This window comes from Salmo salar, chromosome ssa17, assembly GCF_905237065.1.
Source record: "Salmo salar chromosome ssa17, Ssal_v3.1, whole genome shotgun sequence".
In the NCBI taxonomy this organism is placed as follows: Eukaryota; Metazoa; Chordata; class Actinopteri; order Salmoniformes; family Salmonidae; genus Salmo; species Salmo salar.
In genome coordinates, this window is record NC_059458.1 from 938,836 (window position 1) to 961,827 (window position 22,992).

Sequence of the window (22,992 nt, forward strand, 5' to 3'; positions counted from 1 at the left end):
CATTAGAGCAGCAACAGGGGAAAAAGGACACACAAGAAAAAAAGCAGAAGCGCTTCTTGAATGGCACAATTCAGAACCTTTATCAGAATTTTAAGAGGGAATATTCAGAGATTAAAATGTCCTGCTATGAATTCTGCAAAAGATGTCCTTTTTGGGTTGTCAAGCCAACAGTCCAGGATAGGGACACATGCTTCTGCAAAACCCACGCCAACCTCCAGTTCATGGGGACAAACTACAGTATCACAAAGTGATCAGCTGCAGCAACAATGAGAACCTAGTTGAGTCTTTGTGCTGTGAGAACCTGAAGAAAGAGTGCATGTACACAGAGTGCTCTCTTTGCCAAGCAAAAGAGCTTAACATCTGACTTTGATGCTGGTGAGCAGACATGGTGGTTTGAGTGGAAAAACAAAGCTGAAGAGAGAGAAAATGAAAAACAGAGGGAAACATGGAGAAGTTCACTGTACATTTGACAGTTAAAGAAAATGTGTGTGGCACACTGCATATTCTACTGGAGGACTTCTCCAAATGATTGAAAGAGAAGTTGGGGAAACACGTGTACAACATTCGACACCAATAATCCAAACTGAGAGAATTTAAAGAGAATCTGCGGAAAGTGATCATCGTGCATATTAACTTTGCAGAGAACTCAGGGTCGCAACTTTCACTGGGGACAGGGGGGGACATCCACCCCCTCACCAGATTCTGAAATTGCATCTCTGTCCCCCCCAGTTTTAGCATTGAAATGTGATACACAATGAGGCATGCTGCAGACACCTCCGAGCGGTCGGGTAGGCTGTTTTGGAGTGTTTATCCGACTGGATGTAACGGCTGTCGTCGGAAGAAGACCAAGGTGCAGCGGAGTTAGTGTTCATCATAAAAGGTTTTAATGATCAACGAACACTATACAAAAGAAAACAAAAAACGACTAGCAACAGTTCTGTTAGGAACACACTAAACAGAAAACAATTACCCACAAAACCCAAAGGAAAAACATGCTCCTTCTGTGGGACTCCCAATCAGCAACAACGAGCTTCAGCTGTGCCTGATTGGGAGCCACACACGGCCCAAAACAAAGAAATACAAAAACATAGAGAAAGGAACATAGAACGCCCACCCAATATAACACCCTGGCCTAACCAAAATAAAGAACAAAAAACCCCTCTCTATGGCCAGGGCGTTACATTGGATAAAACTAATTATAATAATTATTTCCCCCCCACTTCAAAAACCGAAGTTGCGCCCCAGAGAAACTACCTGTGTAAATACAAATCAAATCAAATGTATTTATATAGCCCTTCTTACATCAGCTGATATCTCAAAGTGCTGTACAGAAACCCAGCCTAAAACCCCAAACAGCAAGCAATGCAGGTGTAGAAGCACAGTGGCTAGGAAAAACTCCCTAGAAAGGCCAAAACCTTGGAAGAAACCTAGAGAGGAACCAGGCTATGAGGGGTGGCCAGTCCTCTTCTGGCTGTGCCGGGTGGAGATTATAACAGAACATGGCCAAGATGTTGAAATGTTCATAAATGACCAGCATGGTCAAATAATAATAATCACAGTTGTCGAGGGTGCAACAAGTCAGCACCTCAAGAGTAAATATCAGTTGGCTTTTCATAGCCGATCATTGAGAGTATCTCTACCGCTCCTGCTGTCTCTAGAGAGTTGAAAACAGCAGGTCTGGGACAGGTAGCACAGTGAAATCCATACACCAGTGAAATCCAGGCAGTTCACTTTGGTGATTCTCACAAGCAGGTGACCCTCCTCACCTGTGTTGGATATACCACCAATGATACAGTTTCACTTTGCTCACTGAGCTCTTCTATGTGGATGACCCCTCTACAATCTGAGCTCATCTTTCAAAAGCACTGGCCTACTTCCTTGAGCTCTGCCCATCGGCTACTTTTGGAATCTTACTTTGTCTTAAATTAATTAAATGTTTAACAATGGTTGTTGTTCAAAATGTTTGCAATAAAATATTGTTTTCATACGATTTTTGTTTTTTTACATAGATGTCATTTCCACCACACCCATATATTCAATGCAAGCTAATGCACAAATGTATAAGAAATGTGTTATAAATTAATTGCATGATATTTCATTTTCAACTAAAATTGACTTTTAATGATGTGATCTATATGACATTTGTCTATGGCTGTCTGAGAAATATGACAGAAATATATAAATTCCTGAATAGTACAATCGCAGCCATTATCAGATATTATTTCTAGACAAATCCAAGACAATTATAATACTGGTAAAATGGTTTTTCAATACATTTTCATTTCTGAAAGCTTGCAGGACCAAAGTGCCCGAAGTTGCAGAATCACTCTTCTGCGCTTTCAAGGGCATATGACTGCGTAGATATACTGTAGCTTCATTGCCCGGCCCTAGCGGTCATACATATATAAAAGGACCATTATTCGGCATTGGGAATTTTTTGTTATCGTTTTAATGGAAAACCGATGATAGAATTTCAGTTTAAACGTTAAGCAAAATTGTCCATTTGTCACATCCGTAATTTATTCACATTATGCAAAGTGTGTTTTTTTAACTCAGTGAAGCGGGTGTCTTTGTATTTTTGTGTGTGTTAGTTTTTGTGTGTGTACTTTGTGTGCAAAGGGAACAAGAGAAAAGAGAGTGAGGCACTGACTGTTTTGGGCACAATGGACTGCATGCTGTATCGTTAGTACACTCCACCTAGAGCCCAGACACGTGGGGCAGCTTGTTTAGTACCCATGGTGTAGTACATGTGTTCAGGTGGCTAGGGAGGGGGTCCAGACATATTTGTTTTGTTTAGTTGATAGATCTCTCTGGTGAAGGCTGTGTGCACATGTGTGTGTTTGTTAAAAACTTTTCTGCAAGCCTCCTTTGAGTCGTTTGGACCAGACAGTATCAGATAGAGGACCGACGTGTAGAGAAACAGAGGGGTGCTGTTTCGCTCACTTGGATGCTTTCTCCTGTGAGATACATTCAGCGTCTTGCAAATTGAAGGAACATTATGAAACACAGAGAGACGAAAGATATATATTGTTTTATTTTTTATTGGTACATTTTTGGAGGAAGCCTGCCTTCCCTTGGCACCCATGATACACACCACTGCTCAAAACTTGAGACATCTGTAGTATTCAATGTAACGAATCATAGAAAAGATCCGACACCCTTTGGCCTGGTTTAGATCAATTGAAGACACCATAGACAGAGATATAACAGCAGGCTGCAGCACATACATCTAACCTGTCCTGAATGGGGAGAAATGCACAAAGAGCAGTGATGCCTGAAAGCTTCCAGTAAAGCCTGTATGTTATTACACTGGTCAATGCTACAGGCTAGCTAACTCTACATGTAGGAGACCTTCAGAGGCCTAGCCTCAGGCCTGTACAGGGAATTCAAACAGACTGTTCATTTATATTGGATGACCGGTGCCCTGTGCCCCCTGCCGTGTGTGTGTAATATGTAATGCTATGTGACTTGTGCCCTGTGCTCCCTGTCCTCTGCGCTGTTCCCATCTGGAGACTGAACAATAAGACACTGCAGAGAGGTAGAAGAGAGGGAGACGGAAGGAAAGGAGCCAAGGAGGACAGAAGAGAGGGATGACTGGACAGTCTTCCTCTGTGACCTTGATGTCCCTAACAAAGACTCCACCGTAAAACAAGCAAGGTGTTGTAGCAAACGAGACCCCCACAATGCAGCAGCGACACACATAGAAATAGAATGAATAGAACGTGCTTGAAACCTCTAACCCTGGCAATTTGACTGGTAAACTCATGGGTACACTCACAATGGCTGCCTGGCATTGTGACGCAATAATCCTATTTCTACTTCCTGTGTTGCTCCTATGGACGAAGATTTAGTTTAGCATCTTCCTCTTTGCAATGGCTACACTCACAATGGTCTCCAGTCCACCCATTATGCAATCAGTGACTTGAATGGGGACATCCGTTCTATTCTATTGCTATGTCAGCACATACAGTCAGGAGCGGCGGAGAGGGGAAAATGTATGTCTAATATATTTTTTACAAAAATATATATTTTTTTTGGGGGGTTATTTGCCTGGCCAATTACCGTAATCCAAAATTCCATAACCATCATAGCCCTAACACACACACGCACATACAGACTCTGACAGACACACACACACACACGGCTCCAATTTTCCTCCACCACTCGCTGTGCTTCAGAAGCTCCTGATACAGCCAACCCCATTAAAGTCAGTCTGTAATTGGAAAATAAATTCCTACCTCTAGCCATTAAAAAAGACAGGCTTATTCAGAGCTGTCTAATATTGATCCGTCCCCTCCCTTATTTTTACCTTCCTCAAACATAAAAAGCCCTTCTGTATTTGAATTGGATTTGGAGTCCTGAAAATGTAACTGTGTATTTTTTTCTGCTTCAAACTGAAGTTTACATTCTTAATGGGGTGTGTGACACTATGTAGAGCTTTGTTGTGGACCATTTTCTGCAGTGACCATGGGAACTGGTTGGTTTTGCTTGTAGAAAGTGTATGTCAATACTAACATCAGTGCTACTGTACAGTATATACACCCTGTGTATATAATCCCCTCATTCAATTATGTACCATTCGAATCTATGTCTCACCTCTTCCTCCCTCCTGATCAATGTAGGTGAGATATGATACCCTGGCTGGGTGAAAGAGCCCACTTTAATGTCAGGTTATAGATTGAAGCTATAGATTGATACAGCCAAGGGTGTACAGTCCAGGGTACAGGGATCAACATGCTGAGGTAATCCTTCTAACCCCCCCCCCCCAAAAAAAAGGATATAGATGTACTATTGTAAAGTGGTTGTTCCACTGGATATCATAAGGTGAATGCACCAATTTGTAAGTCGCTCTGGATAAGAGCGTCTGCTAAATGACGTAAATGTAAATGTGAGGAATGATGGTATTACTGGGGAATGTGGAGGCAGGAAAGTTCAGGCCAGGACTTCTCTCTAACCCCTCTATCTCTTCTTTCCCACTCTCTCCATACCCCCTATCTCTCCTTCCCCTCTGTCTCCCCTCTGCCACCCCCCATTAGTCTATCCCCCACCTGTCATTTCTCTCCTTGTATTCCTTGCTCCCCATACCTCTCTCCCCCCTCTCTCCCCCCCTCTCCCCTCCTTGTGAGGCTGTAGCTCCAGTGGAAGTGGGGATTATGCAGCCTCTCATCCAGATGGGCTGTTGCCTTTTCTTCTCCTCTCCACTCTCTATTCCCCCTATGGAGGTAGCTGTATTGAGTAAGCAATGTCTGCTCCATCCTACTCTCTTACATCTTCTCTCTCTCTCTCTCTCTCTCTCTCTCTCTGTCCCTCTCTCTCCATCGCTCTCTCTCCATCCCTTTCTTTTCCCTGTGTCTACAGTTGAGGTGTGTGGGACAGTAGGGATTATGCGTAGACTGGTCCAGGCGTGCCTACTGTGTCTCTGTGGAGGCTTAAAGCCCAAGGATTCTAGTTGACAGAGGTTGAGGGAAGCGGGGGAGCTGATGGCGGGTGAAGGGAGCGGGGGGCTGACAGGAAGAGGGTAGCAGGGTCTAGTCAATATTGGCTCAGGGTAATTGCTTTCATATTCGTTCTTACTGTTAACACATAGTCCCAGGTATGCTTCGTTTAGAGACTCCTACAGGTATCTTACTTTCTGATGATTTTATATGGAGTAAAAATGAAGTGAATTAGGTGAAGAGTAGTAGTGTGCTGGGGCGGGTGCGCATGTGGGCCTGCATGCATATGTGGTGAGTTTCATGCTGAAAGGGTAAATGCATTGCCAAATCAATTAAAGGTTATCCCAAGTCACCTTGGGGGATTTAAGTAGGAACGATGCACTAAGGTATACAGTTAAGTGTTACTGACGAAAACCCTACAGTAAGCTGATTCCAGACAGTGAAATGAGATTGCCTTTTTATTACAAAAGGAGCCAGTGAACTGGGATGCATACAGTGTGTGTCCTTGTGTAGGAAGACATCATATGTAGGGAAGGCACACATCTCAGAGTGAATGAATGAATGAAGGCATGATGGACTGAGTGAGGTGTAGAAGAGTGAGTGAGTAAGTGTAGGCCAATATCCTGGTGTAGTGCTAGTGCACACACACACATGTACAGTCCCAGACCAGCTCTCTAATTAACCCATTGCCTCTCGCAAACAGCCCGGTTCTCTCAAGTCTATATGCACGGCTCCCTCATCCACATTTCCAGTATGTGTGCACCAATGTGAATTTATGTGCTCGAGCATTCGTGCGTGCATGTGTGTGTGCATGTGGGTGTGTGCGTGTCACTGCTACTGGAGGCTGGTTTAAGCAGCTCAGTGTAGCCATCCTACAAACCCGCTGGCACGTCCTCCTGCCAATTAGAAACATAACTATTAGAATGCTACACATAAAAGACCTGGCAACAGCCCTTTTTGTCTCTTTCTGTTTCTCCCTCAGTCCCTTTCTCCTTTTATTGCAAGAGACAAAAGTGAGGGTTACATCACCCCCTCTAAGGATCAGGAGAGGGCTGCCGTGTAACATTCTGACGGGATGTTATGTAGACGTTTTCAGAACCTCAAGGTTTATGCCTCGATCACACCGACAGCGTCATTGCATTTTGGTTGCAGAGTCATTTTTGCGTTGCAGAGTCATTTTTGCGTTGCAGAGGCAATTGTAGTGCGTTCTGTGTGGTGCATACTTTGGATTTTTGGAGCGTATGCGTCAAACTGTATGTGTAGACAGCTTGACAGAAATGGTAGCAGAAGGTGAATGTTGAGCTTTTGTTGCACACATTTCCAGATGATGCTGCGTACCATTTTGCACAATGATTCTGTAGGTGTGATCAAGGCATTAAATGACCAGGGTGATAATGAAACACTTCTCATACAGCTGTAATCCCTCTATGACTCATACCAGCTGTCAATCACTCAGATGAAGCACTGGGAGTGGCTGGATCAGAGGAGGTTCAAAACAAGTGGGCGGGACTTAACCTCTGGAGCAGGAGATCTGATGGTTGGGGGTAAAGCACAGTAGTACTTGACTTGCAGGCTTTCTGGTTATCTGTGTGTAGGTGTGTTTGATGTACTCTCATCAGATATAGTCTAATGAAAACATTAAAGGGTTAACTGTAATGAGCAATGTGCTAACATTGTGATTTTCCATCCAGAACACTTAAGTGAATGTTTTCATTGTTTCTGTGTGATGATGCATATAGAGGAAAACATGTTGGTTCTGTTGCTAGTTACTTAATAATACAACGTGTTTAAAGTACTGTGTTGTCTGTTGCGCGTCAATGACAATAACAAAATCACCGTTACTACAAGCAGCAGCAATCTAACACATCTTACAATCTACTTACTAGTTCCAGTTTGTCAACTTGAATTATAATGCATGTAGGCCTATTATTTATATATTGACACTGGACTCTTGTCATGTTGTATTCCTCCCCTAGCTTGGTCCAGTTTGGGATGCAGATACAGAGTGAAACTGTGTATGGGTCCATAATTATCCCTATTTAGTGCACTACTTTTGACCAGAGCTCTATGGGTACAGTATAGGGAATAGGGTTCCATTTGGGACACATCCTTTGCCTTGTTATCCTTAAAGGGATAATTCTGGATTTTGGCAATGTGGCCCTTTTATCTACTTGCTAGCAGATACCCATAGACTTCCAGTCATTGCGCTAACGTGAGCATTTGCTAACAAAACTACCTCTAACTTCCTTCATACTGGACACAAAGACATAAAAATGGTATTCACAAGTTCATCTGACTCAGGTTAATTATCTCTTTAAGTCATAATTAGGCCGACTATAATGTAGGGGTGTTTGTTAGTGCGTACCCAGAACCAGTGCCAGAGCCCAGCCAGCCCAGCAGCACATGGTTTACATTCCAACTCCATTTGTCTATACTGTTGCAGTGCGTCAACAAGTTCTGCATCATCATGTCCCACTTACTAAAGATCAGACAGGCCACTGTGCTTCTCTGCTGCTCTGCTTAGGTGTCAATGGATCATACAATGGAAGAGCTTTATGGATGTACTTGATGCCATACAAATATAGCCATCCATATTGTCTTCTAGGTCTATAATCTACACAGGACTCTAGAAAGGAGGCTTCACTCAATGCTGCATGCAGCAGACTCTTGTCGTATTGAGCGACAGAGAAATCAGAGGATAAATTGTGTGTGTGGGTGTGTGTGTGTTTAGGGATAGACATTTAAAATAATTTCAGTATTCAAATAATCATGCTATTTTTTAGGATATCTGGATAGTGTTTGAAAGAAACATTTTGAGGGGAATCTTCACTGAAAACTCGCTCGTGAGAGAGAGTCGGTGCGTTGCGCTCTGCTTGTTTCAGCAGAAAGGTGGGGGAGGGGCGAGAGAGGTGCAGGGGCTGGTGTGTGTGTGTGACAGTCTATCTGTGTGGCACAGAGGAAGAGAGAGTGCAAAAATAGCTAAACCAACTTTCACAAGATAGATAACCTATGGCAGCAACAAGTTTATCAATCATACCATCTGGTAGTGCCCATCTTGACTGCATCAAATCATTGTAAAGAAGTTAACTAGCTACAGTAGCCAGCTAAGTTAACCAGCTAGCTAGCTAAAGTAGCAAAGCTAATTGAGACAATTTTGCTGCGCTACCCATTCTTGGAGCAGGTCGAGAGCTTCAAGTTCCTTGGTGTCCACATCATCAACAAACTATCATGATCCTAACACACCAAGACATGCCCTCAGGAGAATGAAAATATTTAGTATGGGTCCCCAGATCCTCAAAAAGTTATACAGCTGCACCATCGAGAGCATCCGGACCGGTTGCATCACCGCCTGGTATGGCAACTGCTCAGCATCTGACCGTAAGGCGCTACAGAGGTTAGTGCGTATTACCCAATTCATCACTGGGGCCAAGCTTACTGCCGGGACCTCTATACTAGGCGGTGTTAGAGGAAGGACTCCAATCATCCAAGTCATAGACTGTTCTCATTGCCAGCACATGGCAAGTGATACCAGAGCGCCAAGTCTAGGTCCAAAAGGCTCTTTAACAGCTTCTACCCCCAAGCCATAAGACTGCTGAACAATTAATCAAATGCCCCCCCCTTTGTTTTTACACTGCTGCTACTAGCTGTTTATTATCTATTCATAGTCACTTTACCCCTACCCCTGTATATAGGGGTGGCAGGTAGCCTAGTGGTTAGAGCGTTAGGCCAGTAACCAAAAGGTTGCTAGATCGAATCCCCGAGCTGTCAAGGTAAAAATCTGTCGTTATGCCCCTGAACATGGCAGTTAACCCACTGTTCCTAGGTTGTCAGTATAAATAAGAACCTGTTCCTAACTGACTGACTAAATAAAGGTTAAATAAAAATATATAGCCTCGTTGTTGTTATTTTATTGTGTTACTTTTTTAAAACTTTTGTTTCTTAACTCTATTTTCTTAACTGCATTGTTGGTTAAGAGCTTGTAAGTAAGCATTTCACTGTTGTATTCGGCGCATGTGACAAATACAATTTGATTTGTCTACAACAACTCCATTCATATGTTGGTTGATCATTGTAGCCTACTCGTTTTATTATCAAACTTAATTCCATTTTGCATTGATTAGAAATCTCCCACTTCTTTGATTGTCCAACAATAACAACAAACTACATGTGTGAAACATTTGTAGGTTACCAGTGTATCTTTTTTATGGGGCGTACTTATAAAAACTGCGTTAAAACTTGTTTAAAAAAAAATCTATCCTTGTAAGCTATGTAGCAATGTCACATAGATCATTTTATTTAATTTTAGACAAAGCCTTAAAAGGTGCGATATGTAACTGATATATTTTCACGTAGAAATATGAGTTATACATCTGTCATTATCATTGAAAGCAAGTCTAAGAAGTGGTAGATCTGCTCTATGTGCGCTATTTCTATACTTCTCGTTCTTAAGTTTTGTTTTTTGCTTGTATACACCAGCTTCAAACAGCTGAAAATACAATATTTTTGCTTATGGAAAATATATTTCACAGCGGTTTAGATGGTACACTGATTCTCTACACAATTACTGTTTGTTAATCTGAAACTAGGCAAACTATTAGAATTATAGCAACCAGGAAATGGCGGAGTGATTTCTGCATATTGCACCTTAAATTTTAAAAAAGAATACTCTCCCAAGTAATCGAATACTGTCCGTTTGGATATTTTAGTATTCATATAACCATTCCCATCCCTAGTGAGTGCGTGCCCTTATCTGCCTTTCGTTATATTATCCAGCAATAGAGTGACTCAGAGACTGACTTATCACCATATGACCCTTTCGTACCTCTCATATTGGTATTCATGATGCTATCCTCTGTTTGTATGATCTGCCTGTATACTGATATAGGAATGGAGCCACTGCCTTTAAAAATGTTCCATTTGGAGATAATAATAGCCTGCCTTTTGACTGTGATTATTATCTTTTGAATGCAATATAATTTTATCGTCCTAGTTCTGTTTGGACTATTATTATTATTATTATTATTATTATTATTATTATTATTATTATATTATTTTCCTCTTCCCACCCCACTCTCTTCCCTATCTTCCCCATCCTCCTTTCTTGCCTCATCCCCTCTTTCTTGTCCTTCTCATGCTCCTCTCTCCTCCCCTCCTCTTGCCCTCTCCTTCTCCTCCCTCTGCTCCTCCATCTCTCCTCTCCCACAGAGAGCCAGCTCCCTTCCAGGGAACAACTTCACCACAGACTGTAACAACCCAGGGAACTTCATGTGTGGGGACGGGAAGTGTATCCCAGGGGCGTGGCAGTGTGACAGACTGTCCGACTGCTTCGACAAGAGTGACGAGAAAGGCTGCCGTGAGTACAGATCCCTTTCTCTGCTGGCTAATTCTCTCTTCCTCTCTCCCCTTCTCCTTCCCTGTCACCTAGGGTTGGGCCGTTTCCCGATTTCTATACCATTTCTGTTCCATCCCAGGGTATACGGTATTAACGGAAGTGCAAACAAGGGGCGCTATTTCCCAAAATTCTAAAATATTATTTTTAAGCAAGAAAACAATTTAGGAAACAGGACTCTTGATCCAGGAGGGGTTTGGATGTATCTGATGTTACCAAGAAGCTTGATCTTGAAATCTAGCCACTTAGCTAACAAGATAGCAAACCAAATGCATAGCTGGAGCCCTAAGCTGGATATCATTTATTTGACACATCTTTGATTTCTTACCAAAGGTTGGATTTCAATGAAGGAATATGTCGCCTACTCATGTTGGGTGGGAGGGTTTTAGGTCCCTCCCACCCATCTACTCACTCCCCTCAATATGGCTGTGTAGGTCACAAATTTTCATCAGCCGGTGATTGTCAAACAAATAACTGTCGGTCTCACTGTAATTGACCGTTAATTAATATAAACACATTTAGCATCTCCTGGCTTCCAAACACTTTAATTTAACTAGGCAAGTCAGTTAAGAACAAATTCTTATTTACAGTGAAAGCCTACACCGGTGAAACCCGGACGACACTGGGCCAATTGTGCGCCGCCCTATGGGACTCTCAATCACGGCCGGTTGTGATACAGCCTGAATTTGAACCAGGGTGTCTGTAGTGACACCTCTAGCACTGAGATGCAGTGCCTTAGACCACTGTGCTACTTCGGGAGCCTACAAGCCACTGATGCAGAACTTTGGAACATCTACATTTTAAAAAGTCTAATAAATCCATGTGAAATAGCCTACACCTTCACAATAAATCCATGATGTATTTTAGACAGGTCTAAAGAAACCTGATACGAAAAAAGTGTAGTCTATTTCAGAAGAACAGAATAGCATACTCTGAGTTGTCCTTATGTTAGGTCCTGATCTGGCTAATCCATATGGCTGTGGGCTACACTAGTGCATTTAGCAGACAAGATTTGCTTAGAATTCCGTGGCATTGTTTTATATTATTTTATAGTATGAAGTATACAATTGAACAAAGCTCAATAAAAGAGACAGGATATTTTCTCCAAATTATTTGAGAGAGCTATTCTGTGTTGAGCTGTTGACAAAAAAACTCTTATATGCTTAATTTAGAGTTATTCATGTAATCTTAGTTGTACAAATGTTGGGCTGTATGTTTTGATTTTTAATAAATTGTAAGGTTGCATGATGCGACTAATGATGATTTTAAAAAGTTGCTTTAAAGGCATGAACTCTGCTTTGTTTTTTTGCGCAGGCTCTAGACACTTCGTCAGTCTCTCATTCACAATTTGACAAGCACTTCATAATGACTTGAATTTCCCAGCGGTATCCCCTTTGTGTGGCCATAATGCACCCAAAAAAAATCTGGCCTTTTGCAGCCATTCTCCCTGAGTGCGCCTGCTCGAAGCACCTCTCACTCACACGGTTCTCCATCATGTGATCCATCATGTGATCAGGTCTTTCTCACAGGCTACAAGTGAAGACAGACCGATCGGGGATGCAACTGCGTGCATCCTTATCCAATTCTGAGGTGCATATTGAAGATATTGGAAGAACTGTCCACATTTACTTTTCGTCACCAACAAGATGAGTAGGCCTAGCGAACAGCAAAAGCACTAGCCTATGTCAATCTACTATCCCTCATAATACAAAAAGTTGCCCTATTTTGTGCGAGAAATAAATATTCCAAACATAGTGTGTGAAATTAGTTTTGATTGGGAATGGACCGTTATCATGCACCTTCCTGAAACAGGGGGCAGGGGAAAAAATACATGTTATCTCTGCACTTAAATAACAAATGGAGGATGCTTTTCCTGTGGTTCATCTTCATGCCGGCCAAGTAGGCTATACTCCTGTTTTAAAGAGAAGCAATGTGCTTCATATTAGTAAAGTTGAGAAATAAATATAGAAGGCCTAGCCTACAGAAAGCTGATGGGATCCTCCTCTTTTAATAGAGGCAATCACTTTGTTTTCTTGCGTAATTGCATAGCCTGTAGAAATGTTGCGCAACATGAGCTCATGGGCTCTCATGAAGTGTTTGATTAGCTTTTCGATTACATTTGCATTGATGTCAGAGTGATTAGAGGGACAATAGAATGCTGAGTACCGGACAGTTAGCAAGTTTGGTAGGCTACTAATGACCATCAGCAGCATTAGAGCTTGGAGAAGCCTAATTACCGTGACTAAACGGTCATGTAGAATTTGACTGCCTTCATGACTCGTGACTGCCGGTCACGAGGGTTGAGCCCAGCCCCTCAACCCTCGCCCCTCTCCCTTCAACCCTCTCCCGCTCCTGAGACTATTAGCCGTCTCTGGGGAAATGTACATGTTGCTCAGCCACAGTTTACACAACTTCCTAACACTTATAACACTACACACACACACACACACACACACACACACACACACACACACACACACACACACACACACACACACACACACACACACACACACACACACACACACACACACACACACACTGTCCTTCCTCTTGTCCTCTCCTTCTGTCCCTTCACCAACACTCTGCTGTTTGCTGTGGCAGCTCAGGGAGTCACCAGACAACTCAAAGTCTCTCTCTCTATGTCTGCATCTCTTTTTGTCTGCATCTCTCTGTCTCTCTTTCTCTCCATCTCATTCTCGCTCTCACTCACTCTCAGCCTGAGATGTCTTGTTCATTTCAGTACAACTTTTTTGGGCAGACTTCTCCTCTCCTTTCTCAGCCTGAGGTCTCTGTAATCCATCCAAGCCGCCCCTTCACTTCCATCACTTCACTTCCTGGTCTTGGCAAAGCAGACAGGCTAGGTTAGACTTGGTTCTTCAGACAGCTCCCTGCTCTGTCAGGTGTTTTCACCTCCCCAGATCACTGACGCTAATGTGCAGTAATAAATAAATAATACATTTAATTTGCATAGCACTTTTCATTACAGTTATATCAAAGCCCTACATGGGTAAAAAAAATTATAATGATGATAAACATACAATTAAAACATAATACATTTAGAATCAAGGCAGAAAATAGTAGGCTGGGTGCTAAAAGGACTTTCCAGATTAGGACTTTATCAAAGACAGTCTGTAGAAATGTGTTCAGGGCCTAAAATTACCACCCGCCAAATGCGGGTAGATTTTGGCATTGGCGGATAAGAATATCTAATTCACTAGCCACGTTGGTGTGTGGTCACACTCAAGTCTCTACAGTGCGAGTGTTTCATAAAAATAGTTAAGTAAGTCAAGTAGTGATTTATAGTAAAATAAATGCTACAGTAGCTAGAAATTAGGTTGCTAGAAATTAGGTTGCTGATGTAGGTGGGACTCAATCCGTTAAAGGCTTTAAACCCTAAGAAGAGGATTTTAAAGTCAATCCTATAGTTGACCGGTAGCCAGTGGAGTTCAGCAAGGATGGGGGGTGATGTGGGCTGAGTTCTTGGTCCTGGTCAGGACTCTGGCAGCACTATTCTGGAGAACTTGTAGCCTTTGAAGTGATTTGGCTGGACGGCCTCCAAACAGAGTGTTGCCGTTGTCGATCCGGGGGAAGATGAAGGCGTGGACAACTTTCTCTGCATCTGGCTGGGAGAGCGAACGTTAGAGCGTGGCAATGTTTCTGAGATGGAAAAAATATGTTCTGCAGATATGTTTTATATGGGCATTGAAGAACAGCAAAGGATCAAACTTGACTCTCAGGTTAGAAATGACAGAGGGATAGCTTGACCATAAATTGTAGAGTAGATGTTTCCAGCACTGGTGACCTGCTTGGGTGTCCAAATAAGTATAGCCTCAGTCTTGCTGTTGTTCAGCTGGAGGACGTTATTGCTCATCCATGCCATGATATCATCTAGGCAGCTGCCAAGTTTTGCTAGGGCTGAGATGGTGTCTGGTTTGGTGTTAATATATACTTGGCAGTGGAAGTTGATGTTATAGTCTGAGGATTTTGCTGAGATTAGGAACAGAATAGGCCCCAAAACACCCCCTCTGAGGAACACCGCATGTGACTGTAGACTCCTCCAAGCTGGACTCTCCAATCATGTGGTATTGCTTCCTATTGGAGAGGTAGGAGGAGAACCAGTTAACTTCTTGGGGCTATGTGGGACGCTAGCGTGCCACCCGTGGTGCACCCTATCAACAGCAGGTGCATTTCAAGAGCGGCAAATTTGAAACCAAATAAATGTCAAAATTCAAATTTTTCAAACATACAACTATCTTACACCCTTTGAAAGATAAACATCTCCTTAATCTAACCACGTTGTCCGATTTCAAAAAGGTTTTACGGCGAAAGCATAAAGTTAGATTATGTTAGGAGAGTACATTGACAATAGCTGTGTGTAATGTTTTGTCAATTCAAAGACAGGGTCACCAAAACCATAAAACCAGCTAAAATGATGCACTAACCTTTTACAATCTCCATCAGATGACCTTCCTAGGACATTATGTTAGACAATGCATGCATTTTTAGTTCTATCAAGTTCATATTTATATCCAAAAACAGCGTTTTACTATGGCATTGATGTTGAGGGAATCGTTTCCCTCCAATAACCGGCAGTCAAGTCAGCACCACAAATTAAATAATTAAAATTAGAAAACATTGGTAAAATATTATATTGTCATTTAAAGAATTATAGATTTACATCTCTTGAACGCAATCAACTTGCCAGATTTAAAAATAACCTTACTGGGAAATCACACTTTGCAATAATCTGAGCACTGCGCCCAGAAAAATATGCTTTGCTATACAGACAAAGGGCCATGTTGGAGAGATCTAAAATCGAAAATACTATGTAAATAATCCATTACCTTTGATTCTCTTCATCAGATGTCACTTCCAGGAATCCCAGGTCCATAACGAATGTAGTTTTGTTCAAAAAAAGCTCATCATTTATATCCAAAAAGCTCAGTGTTGTTAGCACATGATCTAAGCCAGCCGGACTTCGTCATGAACGAGGGGAAAAAAATATATTTACGTTCGTTCAAACATGTCAAACGTTGTATAGCATAAATCATTAGTGCCTTTTTAACCAGAACATGAATAATATTCAAGGTGGACGAATGCATTCTCTTTTATAACGTATTGGAACGAGGGTACCCAACATGAACTTCGCGCGCCAGAGTCTAATCGGCCATCACCGTTCCATGGCTCTTGTTCGGTCAGATCTCACAGTAAAAGACTCAAAACACTTTGTAAAGGCTGGTGACATCTAGTGGAAGCAATAGGAAGTGCCAAAACATTAATCAACCCCTGTGTGTTTCAATGGCATAGGCTTAAAGGTAATTCAACACATCAGGTATCCACTTCCTGTCAGAAAATGTCTCAGGGTTTTGCCTGCCAAATGAGTTCTGTTATACTCACAGACACCATTCAAACAGTTTTAGAAACTTTAGGGTGTTTTCTATCCATATATAATACGTATATGCATATTCTAGTTACTGGGTAGGATTAGTAACCAGATTAAATCGGGTACGTTTTTTTATCCAGCCGTGAAAATACTGCCCCCTAGCCCCAACAGGTTAAGAGCAGTTCCAGAGACTGCAGTGTGCTCTTTGAGACACCACAACTGTGTCAAAAGAAGCACTGAGATCTAAGAGGAGGAGGAGGCTTGGTGATCCAGATTCTGCAGCCATCAGTAGGTCGTTGGTAACTTTCACCAGAGCTGTTTCAATGCTGTGCAAGGGCTGGAAGCCAGGCTGAAAAACTTTTTAGAGCTGATTGGAAGACGGATTGAAGCTGGTTTGCAACCACTTTCTCCAGGACTTTTGATATAAGGGGAGTTTGAAGATGAGCCTGTAGTTGGAGAGGATGTCCTGGTCAAGTTTGGGGGTGATAGCAGCTGTTTTGAAGAGTGATGGTACATCCCCGGTCAGCAGGAACTTGTTGCTGAGGATAATGACAAACTGAAGAAGGCTAGATAAGCAGGCGATGCAGACGATTGACTGCACTGTGGTGGATATGACTTCTGTGAAGTTTCTTGAGGTAGGGTGCAGGTCATTTTAGAGGCCATGATGTTTGTTCTGATGATGTCCAACTTACTCTTGAAAAAATCTGAGAAGTGATTGCACTGCTCAGATGAGGCTGCAGGAGGGCATACGTTTGCAGGATTGAGAAAGGATTGGTTAAGAACAGGGTTCTTGGATTAGCTTTGTTGTTTTCAATCGTGGTGGAGTTGAAGGCTGATCATGGTGCTTTTAGGGCAGCAGAGTAGCTTGCATGGTGGTCTTTATAGACCAGTAGATGGACAGTGAGGCCATCCTTGCTCCAACACCTCTTAAGCGTACGTTAATGAGTCTTCATTGTGTGCAGTTCATCAGTGAACCAGGGTGAAGAGCGTTGGAAGGTAAATTTTTGTGTTTTTTCGGGATCATTATGTCCAGGGTTGTACTCAGAGTTCTCATACAGGTTGACCATGTCATTGAGGGCCAGCTCACTGCAGTCAGACTCAAAGGTGAGCTGGATGTGTTCCAGAATGAGGGATGGGTTGTTTCCTTAGGTTGCGTAATTTAATGGTCCTCTTTAGGCGGTGGAGAGGAGTGAGTGAAGTCAGAGACGGTATCAAAGCCATAGTATTAGGTCAGCCATGATGGTCAGGTAGTTGGTCAACCATGGTTTGCCAGTGCTGTGATAAGATATTGTGTAAAATAATGCATGTGAAGAATTAGCTAGACAGCCAGTTTTAAAGAAATGATTCCATTAATTTGTCAAATTAACAGCCAATATGCCAACATTTCATTCAAACAATGAAGTCAATTCGCATCCATACACTGACTGAAATCAGTTGATGATAGGACTTGGAGCATGGAGTACTGATATTGCATCATATAATTGCACTCACAGCTTTCCAAGAAAACAAAATATGAGACATTTATGGTCTGTTTACATAGGCTATTTATACAGAAAATGTGTATAAAACATGTATAAACTGTATTTATAATTGTCTGACACTATTTTAAGTTGACTGTAATAATAATCACATGCCTTTTTTTATTTTCCTGCGTAAGAAAAAGCAATACATTACCTGAGCCTCTACTGCCATTCATTCCAATTAGACTGGTTTGGGATTTCTCCCTGACCAAGATGCTATTTTCGCCCCTTTATGGAACTTTGTCGTTTTTTGACATATCCCCTCTAGTAATTTAGGCAGGGACATCCAGTGATAATGAGTTCTGTGTGTACATGGTTGTGGGTGGGAACATTTAACATGTTGCACAAGGTTTAGAAAGTTCTGCAGAAATGGTGACCTTTATCATCCAACTCCACTGGGCATGTTGTACTGCTCTCATTGCGAGTGCACACAATTAACTTTAGTTTGTTAATTAGTCTCCTACCACCTTGTCGACCTCACCGTCTGCGTATGTTCTGTAGGAGCCCATATCGAAAGAGGCTGTTTGTAAGCTCCTTACACAGGGTTGTTTTAATCTGTGCAAATCTTGTGAGGAATCCTGAATAAAGTTTGCTGCCATTTCTGAATCTTTTGGTCCAGCCTTTGGTCCAGTAGATGGTAGATGAGATGAAGATCTAACTAGGCTGTTATTTGAATCAATACAATTTGCTAGTTGAGTGGCGAGGTTGGAGAAGAAGCCAAATATTTTAACTAATTTAATCTTGATGATAAAAAATACTTTTGCAGGAGTAAACTTCCAAGGCTGCCTCTAGGAGCTATGGCAACCATGGATGAGATCATTTAAAATTGATGCTGAAACAAAGTGAATGGCTTCACAGGAAGTTATTCTAATTGACGCTGAAGCAGAGTGAATGCATTGGTATAAAATTACCTGATAGCTCTCCCTACATTGTGGGAGCATTTAGTTGTTATTGTCTATCTCCTCCTGGGCCCCAGTTTGAGACATACACATACACACATACGCACACATGCACGCACAGAGACATACACACACACATACACACAATGTCTGAGACGCCGGGGTGTAGGTGGGCCTTAATATCCTGCAATAGATGGTTATGTGTCACCTGATATCTCCAGTGACTGCTCCTCCAAATCCCCAGCAAATCTCCCTGCTCTATTAGAGGCTGTGTGGCTGCATAGCTGGCCCTCTGAGTGGGGAGTAGGAGAGGAGAGCTTCATTAAGGCTGCTGGGCCTGCAGCTGGGGCTGATATACACAGATTCCTACTGTCTAGGGCTATGATGTTGGCCCTTTATACAGGCTACTATAGTGTGGAACTTCGCTAATAGACGTTTAAAGAAGTACACTACATACAAAAGTATGTGAACATCCCTTCAAATTTATGGATTTGGTTATTTCAGCCACACCCGTTGCTGACAGGTGGATAAGATTGAGCACACAGCCATGCTATCTCCATAGACAAACATTGGCAGTAGAATGGCCCGTACTGAAGAGCTCTTTGACTTTTCAACAAGTCAGTTCGTGAAATTTCTTCCCTGCTAGAGCTACCCCTGTCAACTCTAAGTGCGGTTATTGTGAAGTGGAAACTTCTTGGAGCAACAATGAAGCCACGAAGTGGTAGGCCACACAAGCTCACAAAACGGGACCGCCAAGTGCTGAAGTGCATAGCGCTTCCAAACTTCCTCTGGAAGCAAGGTCAGCTCAATAACTGTTCGTCCGGAGCTTCATGAAATGGGTTTCCATGGCCGAGCAGCCACACACAAGCCTAAGATCACCATGCGCAATGCCAAGCGTCAGCTGGAGTGGTGTAAAGCTCGCCGCCATTGGACTCTGGAGCAGTATAAACACGTTCTCTGAAGTGATGAATCACGCTTCACCATCTGGCAGTCTGACGGACAAATCTGAGTGTGGCGGATACCAGGAGAACACTACCCGCCCCAATGCATAGTGCCATCTGTAAAGTTTGGTGGAGGAGGAATAATGGTCTGGGACCCGTTTTTCATGGTTCGCGCTAGGCCCCTTAGTTCCAGTGAAGGGAAATCTTAACACTGCAGCTTTCAATGACATTCTAGACAATTCTGTGCTTCCAACTTTGTGTCAACAGTTTGGGGAAGGCCCATTCCTGTTTCAGCATGACAATGCCCCGTGCACAAAGCGAGGTCCGTACAGAAATGGTTTGTCGAGATCAGTGTGGAAGAACTTGACTGACATGCACGAAGCCCTGACCTCAACCCCATCGAACACCTTTGGGATGAATTGGATGCCGACTGCGAGCCAGGTCTAATTACCCAGCATCAGTGCGCGACCTCACTAGTGCTCTTGTGTCTGAATGGAAGCAAGTCCCCGCAGCAATGTTCCATCATCTAGTGGAAAGCTTTCCCAGAAGAGTGGAGGCTGTTAAGGCAGCAAAGGGGGACCCACCCCATATTAATGTTCGTGATTTTGGAATGAGGTGTTCGACGAGCAGGTGTCCACATACTACCATGTAGTGTATCTATCTCAGATAACTGAAGTTCAATTCACATTATGTACTCTAGACGTTCCGCTAGCGGAACACCTGCTCCAATATCCAATGATAGGTGTGGCGGGAATTAAAAATACCTCAAAAATACAAAAACTTCAATTTTTCAAACATATGACTATTTCACAGCATTTTAAAGACAAGACTCTCCTTTATCTAACCACACTGTCCGATTTCAAAAAGGCTTTACAGCGAAAGCAAAACATTAGATTATGTCAGCAGAGTACCCAGCCAGAAATAATCAGACACCCATTTTTCAAGCTAGCATATGTCACAAAAAAACAAAACCACAGCTAAATGCAGCACTAACCTTTGATCTTCATCAGATGACAACCCTAGGACATTATGTTATACAATACATGCATGTTTTGTTTAATCAAGTTCATATTTATATCAAAAACCAGCTTTTTACATTAGCATGTGACGTTCAGAACTAGCATTCCCACCGCAAACTTCCGGTGAATTTACTAAATTACTCACGATAAACGTTCACAAAAAAACATAACAATTATTTTAAGAATTATAGATACAGAACTCCTTTGTGCAATCGAGGTGTCCGATTTTAAAATAGCTTTTCGGTGAAAGCACATAGCCCGGCATCACAGGGCTAGCTATTTAGACACCCAGCAAGTTTAGCCTTCACCAAAGTCAGATTTATTATTAGAAAAATGTTATTACCTTTGCTGTCTTCGTCAGAATGCACTCCCAGGACTTCTACTTCAATAACAAATGTTGGTTTGGTTCAAAATAATCCATTGTTATATCCAAATAGCGCCGTTTTGTTCGTGCATTCAAGACACTATCCGAAAGGGTAAATAAGGGTCACGAGCATGGCGCAATTCGTGACAAAAGATTTCTAAATATTCCATTACCGTACTTCGAAGCATGTCAACCGCTGTTTAAAATCAATTTTTATGCCATTTTTCTCGTAAAAAAGCGATAATATTCCGACTGGGAATCTGCGTTTAGGTAAACAGACGAAAGAAAACAAAGCATGGTGTCGACGCGGGCACGAGCCTGAGTCTCACAGTACTGTGACCAGCCACTACCCAAACGCGCTACTTTTTTTCAGCCAGAGCCTGCAAAGCCACGATTCAGCTTTTTGCCGCCTTCTGAGAGCCCATGGGAGCCGTAGGAAGTGTCACGTAACAGCAGAGATCCTCTGTAATGGATAGAGATAATCAAGAAGGGCAAGAAATTGTCAGACAGGGCACTTCCTGCATGGAATCTTCTCAGGTTTTGGCCTGCCAAATGAGTTCTGTTATACTCACAGACACCATTCAAACAGTTTTAGAAACTTTGGAGTGTTTTCTATCCAAAGCTAATAATTATATGCGTATTCTAGTTACTGGGCAGGAGTAATAATCAGATTAAATCGGGTACGTTTTTTTTATCCGGCTGTGAAAATACTGCCCCCTAGCCATAACAGGTTAAATAAGCCTACTAACTTCTATTGAATTTGTTTAGTTTCAAAACATTGATGTTTCTATTATGCCTATAAGACCTGAAACAACTTTGTGTCTTTGTTTTCTACTACAAACCTGTGGTTTAGAGCTGTGCCTTTATTCAGTATTTTGGATGAGGCACTGTTTATCCACCTCCATACCAGTAGTATACATACTGTCTTGTTTCTTGTCTGGCTGCTTGCTTACCTGTATGCATGGCAACACTTATTATCAATACTATCATTAATGTTAACCTTGCTTCCTTCCTGCCGTCGCAGCAGCAACAACAGGACATGTATGTGTCGCTTGTCAGATGAGCTGCAACTAGTTTGATAGTATGTTTGCCAGCTTACATTTTCATATCTCCAGTTGTGAGGCCATATCTACAGTATGTCTACTGTAGACGTTAAAGCCTGGACTAGCCTGTTATTCCATTAGCCTTCAGCTATCCAGCTTCCCTACCTCTGTGTCCTGAATAGTAATCACTATTTTACGTGGATATAGCCTATTTCCCAGGTGCTCTAAGTGCTTTACATAGTAAAGGGAGAACGTTAGGAACTCACCTCATCTACTATCATGTATCACCCTTGTAAGTGAGGCCATGGCAGCTGTGTTGTACCAGAACGTTGTACCAGGCAGTGCAGTAACCTTTCAGCTACCTGCTCTGCCTCTGTCTAGTGGATGGGAATCATATATCTGGTTCTCTCTCCTAACCCCCAGAGACAGGGCTACTTAGCCAGCGGTTAGCACTGATGTGGGCGGACTTCACACAAATTGGGTTTTTCATGCAGAGCTGGAAGTAAAGGTCATATTCAATGGGATCTCCCCATGTCCCAATAATGAGAATTTGTTTTTGGAAATTATGTAGCTTAGGGGGAATGAATGGGCTGGAGCGCTGGCTTGCTGGCTGAACTGGACTTGCAAATGACTGATTTTTACACACTGAGACCCATATGCATACACTGACAATGTATAAACTCACATAATCAAGCTTTATTTATACAGCACATTTCAGACATGGAATGCAACACAATGTGCTTTCCAGGAAAAAATTTATAAAAACAATGAAAATAAACTGAAATATTTACTACACAACAAACATAAGAGGATGAAAACTAAAGAATAACAAAAACTAAAAAGCACCCTAAGGAAAGCGAAAAAGGGGTTTCTGCCCCCTTCAGGTTCTCTGTCAGACTGTTCCAGAGGCTGGGGGCATAGTAACTAAAGGCTGCCTCTCCATGCCTCTTGGTCCTAGGCTTTGGGATTGTTAAAAGGACATTGCCAGAGGACCTG

The 22,992-nt window shown here is 42.3% G+C and overlaps 1 protein-coding gene across 1 annotated transcript in view; it reads left to right on the forward strand.

Annotated features, from left to right (window-relative positions):
* Positions 1 to 22,992, forward strand: part of LOC123728309 (low-density lipoprotein receptor class A domain-containing protein 3) — a 115,199-nt gene that overhangs the window by 21,862 nt on the left and 70,345 nt on the right. The window contains exon 2 of the mRNA XM_045700349.1: positions 10,641 to 10,788. Coding sequence (XP_045556305.1) covers positions 10,641 to 10,788 — 148 coding nt within the window. The remainder of the gene's footprint in view (positions 1 to 10,640; positions 10,789 to 22,992) is intronic.